Here is a 19,302-nt window from a genome sequence, read left to right as displayed (position 1 = left end):
TCTAGCAAGTCTGATCAATTGCTTTGGATGCGTGAGGCGAAAACTGTAAACAACATGTACAGGCTTGTGAGGATTCATTGGCTGATAATGTCTTGGCTTAATCTCTTTGCTTAAACATGTAATTAAAGTGGTAGTGCAAGCACAGGGCTATAGTTATTTTAATGAGCTTCAGTAACCGCTTTCTCCTGGTCAGGATGAGAATACACCATTGTAACACACAATGCACATAGACATTTACACCTGGGGGCAGGGTAGAGTAGCCAATCCACATACCGGTATGGCCTTGGAAGGTCAGAGGAAAGCAGAGAACCTTGTACACACGGTAACCTGAGATCAGAATCAAACCAAGGACCCTGGATGCAACCCTACCTCCTGCACCACCATGCTGTCTGGGCTGGGCATTTATTCAGCTAGCTTTAACCTTATTAATTTTTTCAGATTTTCAGATTTTTCAGTGAGCAATATTTAAAAATACACATAATGCATGGTATAATATGTAAAAATAAGATTCAAACACTATTGATAGATGACAGGTATCATGATAAAGTTTTCAATATTTTCTTAATTACTTTTATGCAGTGAGGCAGAACAGATTTAAAATGACCATGCGTCTGACATTTATTCACAAACTTAAAAAAAAGGGGGGAGGGGGGGGTAAAAAATATTATGCCATAATGAATTTCCATTTCCAGATACAGTCCTAAATAAACATAAGATTAGGCTTATTCTATAAATGTTGTTTTAGTAGCACGCTTTGAATCACATGTTTAGTTTGTTGCTTGTCATATGTCAAACATTTCCTAGAAAGTAATTGTTAGAACATAATGCCTTACGTGTAGTGTTGTAATGTGCTTTTGATGTAATGGTAAATGTGTTACCCATTTTCTTGGTTTGCTGTTCCCGCTGATGTTTTTGAAAGCTTTTGGTCATAAATATATGCATATCATAACCACAATGCAATTTCGAAATGAATAAGCTGTGAGGTGCTACATTATTTCTTACCCACCAGACGCAATATGAAACAAGCATGAACCTGTTTATTTACCCTATAAAATAGCTCTCATTTGGTTTAAATAATCTTTGGAGCCTCACCAACCATTTTAATCATGACTTTTAACTTGATCATTGAGCACATGAAAAAGGGGGAGTTATTGAATGTAGAGTATAGAGTGCACACACCACAAAAAAAAAAAAAACACATGAAGGATGTTTATAGAAATGTAATATAATTTTGAGAATGTCACTATTAAAACATCACATTCTTATGATTTGACAATTGCTGTTGTGGTCAACTCTGACCAAAACAGATTGTTTTCTGACACATAATCTAATCACACTTTATGTTACTTAGGCATTGAGAACACATAAACATCCAATTAGACAAGTAACATGCAATAAATGTATAACAGTAACATATAATGAAGATTGTAATATTATTAAAATTTAATTCAATAAAGCAAATGTCAGCATTGCCACATCAATACTCTGAATTGATTCCATATCCTGTGTAAAAGAAAAAAAAAACATTGTGTGGATTACTAAATGAGGAAGTCCAAAAACAACAAAAGTCATTAATAAAGTCAGTAATATAAAAACTGATTTGAAATTTAATTAAGAAACAAAGAGAAGTGGTATCAAATAGTCAGTAAAATTAACAATATTAGTTTAGTTATTTTATTCTTTCATTCATTATTTACTGTCCTTTTTTATTTTTCACCTTCCCACTTTTCCCATTTCATTGACTCCAGCACATGTTTCATCTTGTATCCATGTAATGTTGTACTCACCCAACATTTATAAACTCTTTTCTTCTTATATGACAATAAGAGGGCGTGTCCAAAAAATCTCTATGTGTTAAACTGGTCCCGGTATTTTGGGCTTAATATCAGTGCATAATGCAAGAGTGATCAAGATGTGACTGAAGTGTAGATTTTTAGCTTTAATTCAAGGAGTTTTATGAAAATATTGCATTACTTTATTTATAAATCACATACGTTTATATTCTCTTCATTTCCACAGGCTAATTATGAATAAAAGAACATTTTAATACTTTTTACTGGAATGACTGTCTGAAATCTGGAACCTATTAATGCAAACTTTTAATGCGTCTTTCTTCGGTTGCCACCAGCCCGTGACTCTTTCTGCCTTACATTTTGTCTACAATAAGGGAAAAACTGTTCAAGTGGGTTGAAGTCAGTTGACTGATTGGCTATTTAAGAACAGTCAACTTCTTTGCCTTAAGACGCTCTTGGCTTGTGTTCACATTGTTTTGCGTCCATCTATACTCTGAAGTTCCTTCATAATAGTTTGCAGCACTTTAATCAACCTGAGCAGAAAGATTTCTACACACATCAGAGTTCATTCTGCTATTTCTATCAGCAGTCACATCATCAATAAATACCAGTGACCTAGTTCCACTGGCAGACACACTTGCTCATAATTTTGCGTTCTGACATGTTTACAGATAATATGGTATAATTTGCACCATAAACTCTTCTTTTCCTTTCCCACAGCCCTTTGTCTCCCCATCATTCTGGCAGAAGTTAAAATTGATTTCATCTGTCCAAGGAATCATAAAACATTTTAAGATGTTTTTTAAGCAAGGTCTAATCTGTTTTTTTTTGTTGTTTTTTTTCAGTGTTGCAGTCTTTGCATCTTTAATGAAGTCTTTGTATTTATTTTCATGATGGATTTGTCTTAGGAATGAATTCTGAGATCACCAATTTTGGATGTTTTCCAAAGCCTTCCAGACCTTTTGGTGTTGCTAAGCTCACCGGTAAAGAATGTAATAAATTGTTGATTTGGCCACTCCTATGGTAGCAGTTTATGTTTAATTCTATCAGAAACCAGAGGGCTAGCCTTTAATTTCCCAAATTTGTAATTAAATGAAAAGACCACAATTAGTCATCAAACTGCTTATCAGTCAAATTTCCAATTAGTTTTGAGCTTTTGCAAATAGGGTGAATTTATATACAAGACTTTTGGTAATATTTTTAGTTAAAATGAAATGTCTACACATTTAAGTATTACTATCCAAATATTTATTGGCTCAACTGCACATTTGCATTGCACTAATTTTAAGTATTAAAAAAATGTACTTGTTCTTGTTAAATATTTTTTTTTATTTGTAGTGATTTTAAAAATATATATTTATAGTTAATTCTTTAGTTAAGACTGTAACGATTTAGTATTTATAATGTGCTTCATGGTGAACACTTAATTTTGACCTTTAATATTTGACCTTTAACAATTATTTCTTATTATTATGTCTACAGTTTGCAATACCGTATTTGCTTTCTGTGATTCATTAGCTTGTGTTCTTTTCATTTGGGTCTAGTGAGTTGCTGCTTTTGTAAGCCTACATCTGATCAGTACAGTATGTCATGTGTTTTATTCATGGTACAATTATCTTGTGGTGTCTATTAGAAAGTCACAAGGCTGGGTTATCACTCACTTGATCACTGCACAGGCCCTTTGGCAGCATCGAACATTTTCTTGCGGCCTTCCATTCCAGACATGGCCTCTACGTTTTTCCTCCAGTCACTAACCTCTACTGTTTTTTCCTGCAGGATAAATATACACATGGATATCAGTTTGCTACTCTTAGTTTTTATACAATTTTTGTTAAAGATGCACAGAAGGCCTTAGATTACTGCCCCACCTTCTCTGTGTCCTCTTTCTTGACGGATTTGAGGTTTGCTCTCAGATCTAATGACACCTTGTGTTTGGAGCCCAAGAGTGAACGCAGGATGGCATCTGCTGACACTCTCACTCTTCTCAGATTGGGCCTCTTAAACTTCCCTCTCAAGTCTAAGACCTTAATGTTTAGATCTTTTATCTGCATAAATAAGGCCATTGTGAGTTTCAGCCAGGATCATGCAAACAGTCTTTTGCTCATTTTCTCTTAAAACATGCATGCAGAAGAGTTTTAACCTCTCTGTTGTTATGCAGCACTTTGGCTTCGATATCGTAACGTTCCTCATCCACCACGTCTATCTTGGCATGGAGTTCTTGACACAATTCCTGTCCGTGGTGGGGAAAATGCAACGCGTACTTATTAGCTTTACAATGCATGCTTCTGGAATTCTCAGAAGCAGTAATTGGCGTAATATAGTGGATCTAATTATATGGATTCGGCTGTTTAAATCCATTTGTTTGTTGTGTGGATGTGTAAAGGCCTACCTGAAGCTCTGCAAGAGACATTCCACCAGTCTGAAGAGGAGGGGCTTTCTCTGCCAGATACAGCTCCTTCTCCTCCTCTATATCCAGCGCCTCCTGGTCTAGCATCTCTTTAGCTTTAGCAACCATCATGCTCTGCACCCAAAGACATACATGGACAACACAACAGAGTCCATATTTTTCACATTGAATAAGTCTTGGAGATAGTGATTTAATACATCTGTAATCATCTCCAGATTGCTACTCATTTACCAGTTCATGATTATGTTTCTCTGAAGTCTAATGCGCATACATACCTTTAGCATTAGCTTCCGTGAGGCTGAAATCTTTGACTTTTTCTGTGGATTATTAAACAAATTGCAGTTGTGGGATAAAACCAAATCTCAGAGCTGGTTCAATCAAATTAGTTCAAAAATATGTGCAAGAATATTGTACCATGCTATGTTAACGCAACTAAGTGATTTAATTGTGGAAAAATTTACATGTGGAGAAAAATCTGTTGTTATTTTTCAACATTATATTGCTATTTAATTTTTAAAGCAGTGTCTATTTCATTTTTTGCTTACAAACACCTGTTTGTACAAAAACACAAATAATGTAAATCACTTACCTCTTGCCTGCAAAGTGGGGGAAAAAATCATTAAATAGTGTTTAATGTAAATTAAAAATATTTTATTTTTTATTTTTTTACAAATAAAATACTAATCTTAAATCAGTTTTCTGCGATATAAAAAAAAGTTTTTATTTTCAGTTTTAACAATTATTTAAAACAGTTCGAGGAACTTATTTAAACTAAAATAGACACAAGAAGATAGGATGGAAAGTAAAAAAGGAACACAACTCACTCAGGCATCTTTATAATGTGGATTCAACCTAGAGGACAAAAATAAAAGCTTTTGTTACTAAAGCTCAGCACCATGGGGAGAATTAAGTGCTTTAGCCACTGAGACCAGGGGGGAAGAGGTCAGGTTGCAGCATCGAGGTTTCATTCATTACTAAGGCAACACAGACTAACAAGCACTGTCTGAAAGATTGGTTTGAATTTAAACAAATGATCTTTAATAAATTTGATTAGCACCCAAATACAACTGGAGGAATACTAAAAAAAATATTTTTAAAAAACGGATTTATTCTGGTATATTCTGTGAAAGCACTACTTTGAATATTAAAATATTTCATTAGAAAAAGCCTGTAACTTTGTGAAATGATCATACATTTTTTACCTAAAACTCAACACATGTTTATGTAATTTTAACATAATTATTAAATATCAGATCATCAAAGATTTAAACTGCTATACACTTTTAGCTCAGCATGGACCTAATTAGATCACTTTGCAATTCTGCAACTGTGGTATGATAACTTTGGCCACACACACACACACTCTCTAAAAAGAAAGTGTTGGCTGACACACACAGTGTACGGGGATAATGGCATGCCAACTATTTCAGATAACAATCCAGCTTTCTCCTGCTGATTTCCACCAGCGCTATGCCGTAAATAGACCTGCATAAAGCCTTTTAAAGACTTTATGTCTTCTGTGGCTTTTACAGAAACGAACATTTTGAACAAATGGCACTAACATGCTAATTATACTCTTGTATATAATCAATTTTGTGAATTTGTAATGTGTATTTTAAAGGTGGCTGGTGTGTCAGTTTAAGTGCTTGTCCAGCCTTCCTGTACTTTGAAAAATATTATTATTCTAATTTTAGCAAATTAAATATTTCATTTTCATAAGCTAGACTACTATTAAACAAGGCTGCTTGATTCCAAATTTTTATCACACAGCAGACAAGTTGACAGTGAAAAATACAACTTTTTATATTAACATTATTTTGAATTATACACAAATTATTAATTATTTTTCAGGTTTTCAGGTTTATTTTTATTCATTTAATCTTTTTTAAATATAAACAGCTAAAGTAACGGTATAGTCTTACCTTAAACACGGAGAAGGATGAAGGCATGCGCCACAAAATGATGCTCAGGAACAATGTCTCCTTCTTTTAAGCCAACCTCTTATTGTTCTTGCCTTGCTTCTTACTGGGAGATATTAATAGAAACACACACACACACACACACACACATATACACCTCTTATCCACCACTTGTGCTTCTAACTCTGCTTCTGGAGTTGGTCAACGATGACCAGCACCTACACTATCACTCTGTATGTGTGTACACTATCACTCTGTATGTGTGTACACTATCACTCTGTATGTGTGTACACTATCACCCTGTATGTGTGTACACTATCACCCTGTATGTGTGTACACTATCACTCTGTATGTGTGTACACCATCACTCTGTCTATGACTGACTTCGGCTCAGTCTCAACTAACAATAATTTACTTAAATCAGAGGAACAAGAACAAAAGCTATATGCAGATCAACATATCAGCATATATATCAGTCTCTAAAGCAATTTCCCTCTGGGATTAATAAAGTTCTTTGAATCTCGAATATGTATATCAGCATTTATTTTGTATTTTAATAAAAGTCTACTCACATCAATCAGCGTGGTACTAAATTAAAAGATTACTTCCTTCAGTATACATCAGTCTTATATTTAGTCTTTGGCACTAAATGCATACAGGATGCTGCAAAATAACCAGATATGAAAACTGAATGCCTTATTGAAACTAGCTTTAAATTTTTATATAATAAGTTAGGAAGGGAATTTCAGTAAGAGTCGTTTAATTGTTTTGGACTTCTTTTTTTTAAATTAAGGATTATGAACATGATCATAGTTTAATTAATAAATTATGCGAGCTTGCTTTCATAAAGGTCATGTTTGCACAGATATTGGGTTGTTATGCTAGCAATATAGCCATCTTACTGCACCATCTTACTGACATTTACGGTTCATTTAAAACAGTTGTTGTAGTGGCATTTCAGGGCTTTCAGAAGATTAATAGACATACAAGTGCCAAATTAAATACAATTTTAAAAAATGGACGAACATATGTTGATGCCTATCCTTCAGTCCACAAATGCCTTTTGAAAGCCCATTTAGAAACTATGGGCTATACTATCGTCCACTTTTCTGCATTGCCAGCCTCCACTCTTCTTGGAAGGCCTTTCACTAGATTTTGTAGCATGACCGTGGAGATTTGCTACTTTAACCACAAGAGAATTAATGAGGTCAGACCTGGTTCACAATTGGCATTCCAGTTCATCCAAAAAGTAGTGTCAGTTCAAGCTCCTTGCATTTCATTTGAACAGGACAGACAGAACCAACAAACATGTCTTTATGGACCTTGATTTACACATAGGGGTATTGTCACACCAGAACAGGTTTGGGCCAAACCCCTGGGCTCCACTAAAGGGAAATCTTAATGATAGCATGTATAAAGCTACCTTACATAATTGTGTAATTTCAGTTTCATGGCAACAGTTTGGGGAATTAGCAAATATGCAAATAGTATTGGAATGTCATGTTGTCACATTGTCACTTTGTCGCTCTTGTTTGCAAATTTGCACATGCACTTTTTGTTGTCTTCTTTGTATAAAAATGTAGATAGTTTTCTGTTTTCTGACTTAAAATGTAATCTGTCTTGTCTTAGCTAGCCAGCTAATTAGGTCTCTAAGTTGGCTAGTTAGGCTTATTTATATTGTTAGTTTATGTTGTCTTGTCTCAATTTGTCTTGTCTCAGCTAGCCAGCTTATTAGGTTTCTTAGGTACTGTAGCTAGTTAGTTTTTGTTAATTTATGTTGTATGTTGCACCTTAATCCTGGAGAAATGTTATTTCGTTTCACTGTGTACTAAACTGTATATAGTTGAAGTGACAATAAAAGCCTATTTGACTTGACTTGACTTGACTTGGAAAGATCCACAATAAAAATCTAATGATCAGGTGTCCACAAACTTTGCCATATCGGTGTATAATGTTTTTACAAACACTAAATGGTGGAGGGGAATCAAATCAGTTACGTATGCAATATTTTTGTGCCAATTTATGTATCGCCCCACTTTCTCACTTTTTTTTAATATGCATATAAATGTTTATGCTTATATATGTTTATGTTACAGTGTTGCCATTCCTCTCTAATTATACAGGTGATACACTTTAAACTACAGTATTCATATACTTGCAGGCAGCACAGCATCCCATGTGTTAGGAGTGAAATATTTGCTAATTATGTTTACAATTGTACTTACATCTGCAAACATTTTATATCTAATATCAAATAAAATCATGATGCTTAGGTATCAAGATAATATTGTATTGTTTAATGATTACAATTTCTACTTGGGCCCTAATCATATATATATATATATATATATATATATATATATATATATATATATATATATTTTTTTTTTTTTTTTTAAAGGTAAGGAACATTTTTGCCAATTATTACAAAGGTTTTAATAACTTTTTCATCCTGGATCTGCAAGAACATACAGCATATGTATGGGGACTTTTACCCTGTAGAAAAATCAGTATGTGCTTGCAGATGCACAATTCCATTACACAAAAATGTATGGAGAGAAGTCTCCATGTAGATTTGCAATGAAGTAGTTTTGTAGGGGATTATTTGTAAAGTTGCATAATACTAAATAATAATTCTAAATAATAATAATAATAATAATAATAATAATAATAATAATACATTTCCTCATGTATGGAGACTTTTGTAACACCCTCTATAACCCCTTGTTGGATTCGGTGGGTAAAATGGTTAGAAATCCCATCAGCACAGCTCCCCCTTCCCAACTAGTGTAACCAACTAAATGCAATCATGCATAGCATTTGCCCCATGCTCCTAATAGCTAAAAAGCTGGATAATACTCATTTAAATCACTCTATGCTCAGAACAGCTAAAAAAACAAAGGTTACAAATACCATATCTAGGAGTTGAGCATGGCTTGGCTTATTGTGTCTTCAAAGCCATAGGTTTCACCGAGAGGCTTAATGACCATCATTAGAGATGAGCTTCATCTTTGTGTGTCTCCCCATCCCAACCCACTGTCCCATAACATTGCTTTTGATTAAAATATTAACTGCAGACAGCTCAAATGTCTGTATCTTGATGACAGGAATGTAATACTGTTCATACAACGATGTGGCTAAACATAGTGCAGCATACCAGCTGATGCTGCCACTCGTGTCTGTGTGGATAATATGTGTATGCTAGGAGACCTATGAATGTTTAACTTTGATTGATGTCAATCACTGAACTCAACTTACCCTCTACCCCATAGAATATGTCATATCTAGAATGACTATTTGTTTGTAACAGGTTTCTGTTGTCACGATACTCGGATATCTGTGCCCTTGTTAACAAGCCTCTCTAGTAGCGGGGTAGCAGTGTAGGCTTTGTGTTTCCTCTATGATAAACCTACAAAGATTATCTAGAAGATTGTCAGTTCATATAACATCACTTTTGGCCACTGCACCCGGCAATTAATCTTTCAGAGGGTAATGGAAGCTCAGGAGACTCCAGAAACACTCAGCTGTGTTAAACACCTGTTAGGTTTCCTGACAAGGTCTTATCTATTGCATGTTGTTGGCAATACACCTTTTGGCCTAGATGTTACCCTGGATATTTTTCATGACAGTTGGGTTGTTTTTCATCATACCACAGTCCTTGTGTGCTAATAAGTCTGGTAATACAAAGTCTCATAACTGACTGCTGAAGTTATTTACAGGGTTATTAAACAAACTTTGCATTTTGAGTGATATATCTTTTTATTGCATGACAAGCCATTCCTCTCTAATGCTTCTTGTAAATTTCAGGCCTCCAGACATTCAGTTTGCGTGTGTATATGGATGTTCACACACACTGTCTTGTACCTGATCCAGCCAGCTAACTCTCCCTGGTAAATCCCAAATGGAAACAGTTGTGCTTTGGCGTGCCTTTATTTCTAAAGGGTAAAATGCATTTATTTTTAGCTTGAAACCTCTCATTATAGTTTAGCAAGGTCACAGAACAGTTAATAAGCACTTAGAATAAACAGAATGCTAATCATTCTTTTGGGTTGTTCATATGAGGACACTTTGATTTGAAAATGTTAATTCCCCTTCCCGTAACCTCCCAACCCCCTCCCCAAATTAAACATTAGATAGAGTTTTGTTTGTCATAAACAAAAGCTTTTCATTTTTCAGGGAACAAAAACTACTTTATAGATGCTGTCTGTGATGTGTAGATACAGACATGAATGTAAATCTGCCTTATAAGTCCTTGTAAAATTGCATGATATTGTGGCTGTATAAACTAACACCACCACACCAGATACTGAATTGATTTAGTTTATGTATTTAAATGCCAGCCAGAAGTATTATGATCACTGAGCTGTACCTATAACAACCCCCTCTAGTGGCAAAGCACTCTCTACTTTTTTCCTCATTCAAATCTGTGATGTTTTTGCTTTTACAAAAAAAAAAAAAAAAAAGCAAAATTGCTAATGAGGTACATATTTTTACTGAGGTCCTGTATTTCTGCTGACTTTTGCTAAAGTTTTGAAAATTTGTCACTTATCATCTCTCAGTCATGCATTCCATAATTCACTCAGCCAGCTGTGTATCTGTGGTTTCATGGCAGGGTGCAGACAGGCTCAGAGACATAATCCCCTATTGTTCATTAACAACACTCGCTGCTTTTTAATGTGTCAATGATGTCAGAAGTAAACAATCAGGTCATCTGCACATGTTTAACATGTCATCTTGTGTAGGAAGATTATAACAGTCTATAGACATCATTTTAGTATAATCATAACCGTTATTACTTACTTTACTATTAGGGATGTATTATGTTTCAGTTAGTTTCACATATAAAGAACAAAAATAATTTCCAATTTTATAATGTATATTGTGTTTTAATGCATAATATGGCACAGTGCGTTAATATGTTTTAAAGCACTAATGTGGCTCACTGCTGACTTGGTGGAACAAGCAAGCAATATTTATTTAAAATCCTTAATAAATTAGCTTTTTTGAAGCAGTTTTAAAAGATCATTTACCTCCCATGATTTTTATGATTCACTACGAACAGTAGAAATAAAACAGTATGAAAATTTCATCTGTTTTATAAATCCATCATTGAAATATATATTTCCATGCTGCTTTTGGAATTTAGTCCATGGAAAAATAATGTTCTTTTAATGAATAGTTAAATATTTAAAAGCATTTCCATGTGCAAATTGCAAGCACGTGTGACGGGTAGATGAAGTATGCAGAACTCAAAGCAGAGAGCTGGAGCAGATCCTCTTGTTCTTGCGTACTGCTTTCCTACTGGGCATGGGCTAGAGCTCCTGCACCCTGGCCGAACCCAAAACCCTTCGGACCAAAGTTTTTAGCATAGCAACCTGTAAATCCAAATCAATGACAAAGTTATACAAGTAAAATCCTCAGAATAATCCCTGACCTGTCAACCCCAAAGAGGAACAATGCATAGTCCTGCCAGGCTGGGGATGCGAGCAGTTGGGTAGTCACTAGGGATGTTAACTATGTATGTGTGTAAGGTTAGCTAAGTCACAGATACACTGAGATATATTTGTATTTACATTGACAGCAAGTAAAGCGGCTTCTTTCAAGTGAGAAATTTGATTTGAGATACCTCCCCATTCCAAATAACGGAGATGGGGAGGTGTTCATATAATAACCTCACTAACTGGGCAACTGACCATAATTCCAAATTGATATATAGAGTGAACAGGCTACTGTTTTTATCATCAAGAAAGATTGATATATTTTAAAGTGACAACACATAGCAGCGTTCTCCAGTGTCATAGAACCTACACAAAATACTTGGTATCAGTACAGAAATATCAAAATACTGTAAATGCTAATGTTCTTCCTGTTCTAACACGTCTATGCTATGTAAACGGCATGGTTATTAACAAACATATTCAGAGTCGTAGAGCTGTATTGTAACCACTAATGTACTCCAAGGGTAAGACTATGAAATGCTGGAATATTTGATATACTAATGTATTATAATGACTAATAGGTTACTGAATTCTCACCTTTGCAGTAGATTTCTCCATCCTTGTCTGCTAGTGTTGTGGACTCAAGGCTCTTTCCACATTTTGCACACCTGAAGCAGGTCTTATGCCATGACTAAAAGCAAAAGAAAAATCCTTACTTTGGATAATTTGCCAAATATTAATTCTTGTCCACTGAATGGTTGTAACATGGTATACTATTAACATATGTTAATACACACACAGGATACAGGAGAGAAGTCACTTACATTTCCAGCTCCCACCACTTTCTCTGCTGCATAAACAGCTTTGCCACAGCGAGGGCACACATCCGAGCTGCCAAATTTCTGTGCAAACTTAGAGGCATTGGGGTTGTTGGTAGGTTGATGTGGTGCTTGTCTGGGTGAGAAATATGTATCTTTTAGTAAGTATTTAAACCAAATTGATTCTGTCATGTTAATATAAAAACATGTATGTTCATTTAAAAACCACTTTTAACTAAATGAACTTTCACTATGACGATCTTCCACTTACTCCACAGGTTTGATTCCCAGTCCTTCACCAGTGTCCATACTCAAGGTTCCAGCACCGCCACCAAAACCATAGCCTTTTGGCCCATATTTTTTGCCGTAGCACGATTTGCAGTAGATCTCATCCACGTGTACAGCCACTGTGGTGCTGTCCAAATTCTTCCTGCACGCCACTGGATGGAAACAAAACGAAGAAGAAAGACAGCTGCTGAATTGCACAATGTAATGTGCTTTATTGGGATGTTAAAGTCTAGAAGGTATTTATCTACTATTTTAAAATTAGTTTCAAGCAGTGGGTATGTGGCTAGGGTCGTGTAAATTTCCATAACCTGCTCATTAGTAAAGACAGCAGCCAGGTTTTTACAAGTTCCAGAGTAAGCATTGTACTGAGGGTATTTAATGAAAAGCATGCTTTTAGCCTCGTTCAGACTTCAGACTTGCCCTAGACTTCAGACTTGAATAACACAGCATGTGATACAGTATGTGTCTCACAGTCAAGCATTCCTTTGTCTCCAGTGTGTGTAAATTATTTTCATTAGCAAAAAAAATTCTGAACTTCAGGCAACAAGTGACATCAGCGTTTTTGGCCCAAGGTTAGTTCAGCAACACTTTGTTTATATAGCTGATGCACTGCTACAGTTTTGTGAAAGACGCAGACATAGTATTGAGGAGGAGCACACTCTGGAGTCCCATATAAGGCATCCGCCACCAGAATGACGTTCATTTTTTTGACTTCCTAATATGGACACGTGTTAAAGTAGAGATGTTAGTCTTCATCACATGCAACCTAAGAATTCAAGGCATGCCATCTATCAGCATGGATATCTCAGAGGTCCTGAAATAGATTAGACAATATTAAGGAGATAGAAAGCCTTGCCTTTTCAAATCAACATTCTAGAAGCTGGTGACTTACTACAGAGAAAGCAGGACTTGTGGAAGTACTTCCCTTCACACTGGACTTCCTCTGCAAAGTACACAGTCTTCTGGCAACAGCCACACCTGTTTCCCCCTCCGAGGGGCATCCTGAACACACACACACACACACACACACACACACACACACACACGCACACACACACACACACACACACACAGAGTAAAATATCTAGAACAGGAAATCAACAAACAATTGGAGCAGGATGGAAATACGTAGTGCTACTCTAAATAACCTTGCATGGAACACCGTGGCTTCTTTTATTAATTCAGCCTTAGCTCAGCTACTGGTTTCACAGCTCACTTACAGGTTAGTCTAAATCTTTACAGACACATGGTATTTTTGCATCTTTTAAAGGTGGCATCACATACGAAAAAAATGTCAAAAAGTAGCCTGTAGCATCTTGACATAAAAACACTCTGGAAGAATGCAATACCATTGGATAACCTTATATCGGATAGCCTTATATCATCGAGCATCATTGTCACTTACCTGCAGTCTGTGTAGTGTTAGTGCTGTGGGTGGATGCAGCTGAAAAGGAATTGTGAAAACTTTACTGTTGTTCATGGCAATATCAGAGCGACAGGGTGGGAGAGAGGGAGAAAGTGGGCAGGACATGAGAGAAATGGGAGAGAGAGAGAGAGAGAGAGAGAGAGAGGCAGCACCCTAGCTGGAATGACGCAAAATTTTCTCATTCCACTCTTCATCTGGTTCCGTTCTCAGTTATTTTTTTGTTTTGTTTTAGCACAGCTATACTGCTATACCTTCTTAAACTCCTTACAGATGCTAAAGCTAATCCCTGGTGGTATTTGTTTATTTTGACCTGTTTATACATTAAGAGTTATTATTCCTTTAAATGGTTGGAATAAACAACCACTTGAACTTTCACCAGTGATTGATACAGTAGGTACTGATCCGTGAGCAAGGATTGCTTTCTAGTAGTTTTGCGCCCGAATGAGCTGGTCATAGCTGATAACATATTAGAATCCAGGTTGATCAGTGGATGTCCTGCTGTGTTGGTGTAGTCAGTGCTAGAGGTTCGCCTGTATTTCCATACAAGGTGTTTGTTATGTGATCCCGACTCTGCATGAATCCATCACACACTCATCCACTTACTCACTCTTTCCACAGGACACCACACAGATATGCTTATCTGCACCGGTCACACAAAAGATAACCATTCCAGCTACTATATTTTTTTCCTACTATAGATTTTCACAGAATGCAACCTTGTTGGTTTTTAGACTGGCTGAAGGTGTTTCAGCTTCCAGACAGTTCACACTCTTGGGAAAGTAAGAACAAGGTACAGGAAAGGTTTTTTATATTAAAAGGTAAATCACTATAGGGACACTCACTAAAAATAATAACATACTATTACAATTATTATTATTATTATTATTATTATTATTATTATTATTATTATAACAATATCTTTGGTTGAAGGGTTTTTTTTAGAGGGAGATAAACACAGCACCAATAGGAAATGATATTCATATTCATGCCAGAATTGAATTAAAAGCATGTCAGAACATTTAGTCCAGATTCTAAGCATGATTTATGCTCTGATGACAAAACAAATTCTTGGATGCAGACATTGTTCATTTAAAATGAAAAAAGACTTTAAACTGGCTGCAGATGGAGAGAGAGAGAGAGAGAGAATGCCACACACACACACACACACACATACACACATGATTATTATTTTTAATAATAAAGTTGAGGTTAAAAAGCAGCTGAGGCGAAACGTTTGCAAAATTTCCCCACAAGGTCAGAAATATCAGATTTTTCTATTCTTATGAAATTTTTTGTCAGCAACAAAATAAAGAACATAATATGTAAATAATATTTTTGCCCCTTAGCAAAAAAGGGGCTGTAACATAAAAAATACTTTTCCTTATGGAGACCAGTACCATGTCTAAACAAGGCCTAGTTTATCTTATGTTCCCTATATGGCGGCATGTGGTCTAAAGAGCTCGGTAAATGTTTACACACGAGTAAAGTGCATCGGGGGCTTGGTGGCTCAGTGGATAGCAATTTTGACTCATACTTCAAGGGTTTGAGGTTAAAATCTCACCTCTGGTCTGTATATTGGGAGTTTGCAGGTTCTTCTTGTGATTTGTGGATTTGTGAAACCTACAGTCCAAAGACATGCGTTGTAGGCTGATTGGTGTTTTTAAATGTCTAAATTGCCAACAGTAATTACTGATTTGATTGGTAATTATTTCCCCACTAATGTTAATGTGAACAAGGATCAGTGGCATAAAAAGACAATGAGGCTTATGTTTAAATGCATGACTTTTACTTTAGATGATGAGGCTGAGACTGACTTGGGTGACCGAAATGCTTACTCATTCACAGGATAGGTTTCACTTCTGGCTGAGAGACACACAAAAGGAAAACTGCCTATTAAACTACTCCTGATTTGAAACTAATAGCTCTCCATCTGATTAGCCCAGTAATGAGCTATAGAGCATGCTCAAGGACTACCCTACAAACTGCCTGACATTGTTGGCATGGTCCTCAACCTCCAGCTTTTCCAGTGTCTGTCCTCTACCAGCTGTTTGTGCCATACTCTCCTGTGCCCCCAATCCTCTTCTCCTTAGACACAGCAAGATCCAGCAGGTCTGTTTGATGGTCTGTAAGTAATGTCTGTAAGTGATGTCTGGGTCATGTGAGGTGGAAACCTTTACGTCAAGTGTTAACATCCAGGTAAGCAGAGACAGGGATAAGCAGACCAACAGGACAGTGTTTCTACTTCTTATTGGCTTCATTCCGTTACATGTATGCTGATTTCTTGGTTAACAGATAGACCTGCCTGCAGTTTTGTTGATCCACTTCCTGGTTGTCCCAGTAATGGTCTTAAGGACTTGGTCTTGGTGAAGTGCCCATGGACAGAATGTTTTGCAGGGTCTTTTACATTCCCTCCTGTACAAGAAGGTGTTTCTCCATTCTCCTTCCCACTCATGGTGACATCACAGATTCCTATCCTATTTTCTAGATAAACCCTCCTTCCACAAATCTTCCTTTAAGGATTTGGTGCTGCAGGCTCTGCCTGAAATATTGCATCCTTCAACATCCTCCCAGTCATCATTATGATGCCTGTGCTTGCCACACTGGGGTCACTTGATACAGTGCTCTGTAGATGTTCTCATCATCTGTGTCACAATTAACAAATGATAAAGAGCTTCAGTTTTTTTTTATGTTTCCATACAGCGTGGTGATGTTCAGGCTGCGATGCAATCTCTGCCACTTGTGGAGCTGACTTTTGACTTTTTTGTAAAGACCGCCACCACTTATATTTTAACGGCCCCAGGTAGATAAGGAACCGCTCTCCTGATAGATCCAGACCTTGAATTTCAGTGGAAACCAGATTTGTACAGATTCTTTCATCTGCACCTCTGCCACATATGTTAGCCAAATCTAGCCACAGCATGGTGAACTCTCCCTGCCATTTGTTGCTTCCCTGTGGAGCTATTTGACCACACCTACCTGTTCCAATCAACCCAGGACCCCTGGCATACCTCCCTTCTGCACTTATGTGTTAATATACAGTAGCTTTCACTCAGTACAAAGTTGGAGGGTTGCTCTGCAATATTGAAGAAGAATATATGTATTTGAATGTCAGAATTTGACCATGTGAAAGGTTTTAGCAGGTCACCATACATATTAAATCTAGCTATGTTGTTTCCCATGTCATTGTCATTTGCATGTGCTTGTGTATTAGTCACAGTTCGCATTACAAAGGAGAGAGCAGTAGGAAGAGAATACATTAATGTACAGTGGAATTCTGTTTCATATATTACATCAAGTAAATATACCACAAGTAATTGTAAAAAATAAAAATAAAAATAAAAACTATGCTCATATAATAAAGTCATATTTGCACATTTCTGCTCGTTTATTTTTGTATCTTTAGCCATCTTTAAGAATGACAGGGCATACCTGATATACGCTGGATATTTGATCCTTCAATCGAAAAGAGACAGAGGGCCTGAAACTCATCTTCAGTGGAGAGACACTGTGTGTGTGTGTGTGTGTGTGTGTGTGTGTGTGTGTGTGTGAGAGAGAGAGAGAGAGAGAGAGAGAGAGACAGAGAGAGAGACAGAGAGAGAGGGAGACTATTTCTAGTGCCCACTGGTCAACACACAACACAGTAGCCATTGTTGTGCTTGCTGCTGACCGGTGTGTTGATTCTGTGATAGAGGAGGGAGCAGAGCTTATTTTCTGCTTTATGAGGTATGCATAATTATTGGATTTCATTTTAAAAGAACAATAGTTTTGCCAGGATATGACCTCATTATATTGCTGTAAGTTAAATAATTTGCCTGAGTGTAATTCGGCTGTTACTGTAATAATGAAACTCTGTAGTGACCATTATATCTGAGTAGTTTATGACATTTGGTTTGTTTTCATCTTCACTAATCTGCTGATTTAATAGTATTATCATTGGGGGTATTTGGTGGAAACCTAATTATTTATTCAACTTAACCAATTACTTGTTGTGGTACGTTGGGGCCACTTACACGTCAGCCAATCAGCACTTGTCTTCCGGGTTTAAGGAGGATTTTTTTTTTATTGGCATACAGGAAATAAAATTCATTTTTGGGTTTGATTTCCATTTTAATTTTAAGAGAAAATGTATGGTTAGTACTGTAGTATGTTAGTACTACCTCCAAGGTGAAGGTTCAATTCCTGCTTCGTGTCTGGGGTTTGCATGTTCTCCCCATGCTTGCTTAGTGGGTTTCTCCAGATACTCCAGTTTGTGTATGTAAATGAGCATGTGAGTGTGTTTATGTGTGTATGTGCCCTGTGATGGATTGGCACCCAATCCAATCCATAGTTTATTATGTAGTATATATAGTATATATTTTCTATATCAGTAGAAGGATGCTGAGGTTTGAACTGCCAGGCTGGAGGTCTAGAGGAACACCAAATAGGAGATTTATGGATGCAGTGAGAGAGGACATGAAGTTAGTTGGGGTGAGAGAAGAGGATGCGGAGGATAGGGTTAAATGGAGGCAGATGATTCGCTGTGGCGACCCCTGAAAGGAAACAGCCGAAAGACAAAGAAGAAGATATATAGTATATATTTTTTTATAATTCTTTTAACATCAGACAATGTCGCAAGGCAGCTTTAAAAAAATTTAATTTCTGCATATAAAACTTTTTAAAAAAAATTACAAACAGGGCGGCACGGTGGTGTAGTGGTTAGCACTGTAGCACTGTCAATTCCGGTCTCTGTGTGCATGGAGTTTGCATTTTCTCCCTGTGCTTGGTGCGTTTCCTCCAGGTACTCTGGTTTCCTTCCACAGTCTAAAGATATGTAGATTGGATTAATTGGCCTTCCCAATTTGACCGTAGTGTGTGTGTGCCCTGCGATGAATTGGCCCCCCCAGGGTGTACTCTGCCTCGTGCCCTAAGCCTCCAGGGATAGGCTCCAGGTCCCCGAGACCCTGAATACTGAAAAAAGGGTTGTAAAAGGTTAGAGAGTGAGTGTATGCCAGAGTCCTGTTGCAGCACTACATTGCCCAGAATCCCAAAGAGATTTTCCGCCAATCAGGACTATCGCTATTACCATGGTATATGACTAACGACATCCTGTGGGATTGGTCCACTATTTCCTTGTTGAAATGTTAACTGTTGTCACTGAATTCAAGCAGGAATATTTAGACCCATTGCCAAGTCAGTTATAAATAAAAAATATCAAAATAAGAATAACGTTAAAA

The 19,302-nt window shown here is 36.6% G+C and overlaps 2 protein-coding genes across 2 annotated transcripts; both read right to left on the bottom strand.

Annotated features, from left to right (window-relative positions):
- Positions 1-1,205: 1,205 nt before the first annotated feature.
- Positions 1,206-4,532, bottom strand: tnni1b (troponin I type 1b (skeletal, slow)). The gene is made up of 6 exons (XM_053498413.1): positions 4,476-4,532; positions 4,183-4,314; positions 3,934-4,023; positions 3,662-3,838; positions 3,455-3,563; positions 1,206-1,503 (listed from the first exon to the last, which is right to left on the bottom strand). The coding sequence occupies exons 1-5, from the start codon at positions 4,482-4,484 to the stop codon at positions 3,459-3,461; spliced, it is 513 nt and encodes a 170-aa protein (XP_053354388.1). The 5' UTR covers positions 4,485-4,532; the 3' UTR covers positions 1,206-1,503; positions 3,455-3,458.
- A 6,231-nt stretch (positions 4,533-10,763) lies between these two features.
- csrp1b (cysteine and glycine-rich protein 1b) lies at positions 10,764-14,123 on the bottom strand. Its single transcript, XM_053498412.1, has 6 exons — positions 14,069-14,123; positions 13,556-13,665; positions 12,647-12,815; positions 12,382-12,511; positions 12,155-12,248; positions 10,764-11,494 (listed from the first exon to the last, which is right to left on the bottom strand). The coding sequence occupies exons 2-6, from the start codon at positions 13,662-13,664 to the stop codon at positions 11,418-11,420; spliced, it is 579 nt and encodes a 192-aa protein (XP_053354387.1). The 5' UTR covers position 13,665; positions 14,069-14,123; the 3' UTR covers positions 10,764-11,417.
- Between the last annotated feature and the right edge of the window lie 5,179 nt (positions 14,124-19,302).

The sequence above is a fragment of the Clarias gariepinus genome, chromosome 6 (genome assembly GCF_024256425.1).
Source record: "Clarias gariepinus isolate MV-2021 ecotype Netherlands chromosome 6, CGAR_prim_01v2, whole genome shotgun sequence".
NCBI classification, from domain to species: domain Eukaryota; kingdom Metazoa; phylum Chordata; class Actinopteri; order Siluriformes; family Clariidae; genus Clarias; species Clarias gariepinus.
This window is presented reverse-complemented; position numbering and strand designations above follow the sequence as displayed.

What these genes read in the sequence shown, in the direction of transcription:
- tnni1b (XM_053498413.1), bottom strand. An exon ending in TGTCTCTTGCAGAGCTTCAG is followed by an intron (nt 4,024 to 4,182) that starts GTAGGCCTTTAC and finishes CACCACGGACAG; the next exon opens with GAATTGTGTCAAGAACTCCA. An exon ending in AGAAAGAGGACACAGAGAAG is followed by an intron (nt 3,564 to 3,661) that starts GTGGGGCAGTAA and finishes TTTATCCTGCAG; the next exon opens with GAAAAAACAGTAGAGGTTAG.
- csrp1b (XM_053498412.1), bottom strand. Translation starts at nt 13,664, where the DNA reads ATGCCCCTCGGAGGGGGAAACAGGTGTGGCTGTTGCCAGAAGACTGTG. An exon ending in CAAGTCCTGCTTTCTCTGTA is followed by an intron (nt 12,816 to 13,555) that starts GTAAGTCACCAG and finishes GTTTCCATCCAG; the next exon opens with TGGCGTGCAGGAAGAATTTG. An exon ending in TGGAGAAATCTACTGCAAAG is followed by an intron (nt 11,495 to 12,154) that starts GTGAGAATTCAG and finishes TTGGATTTACAG; the next exon opens with GTTGCTATGCTAAAAACTTT.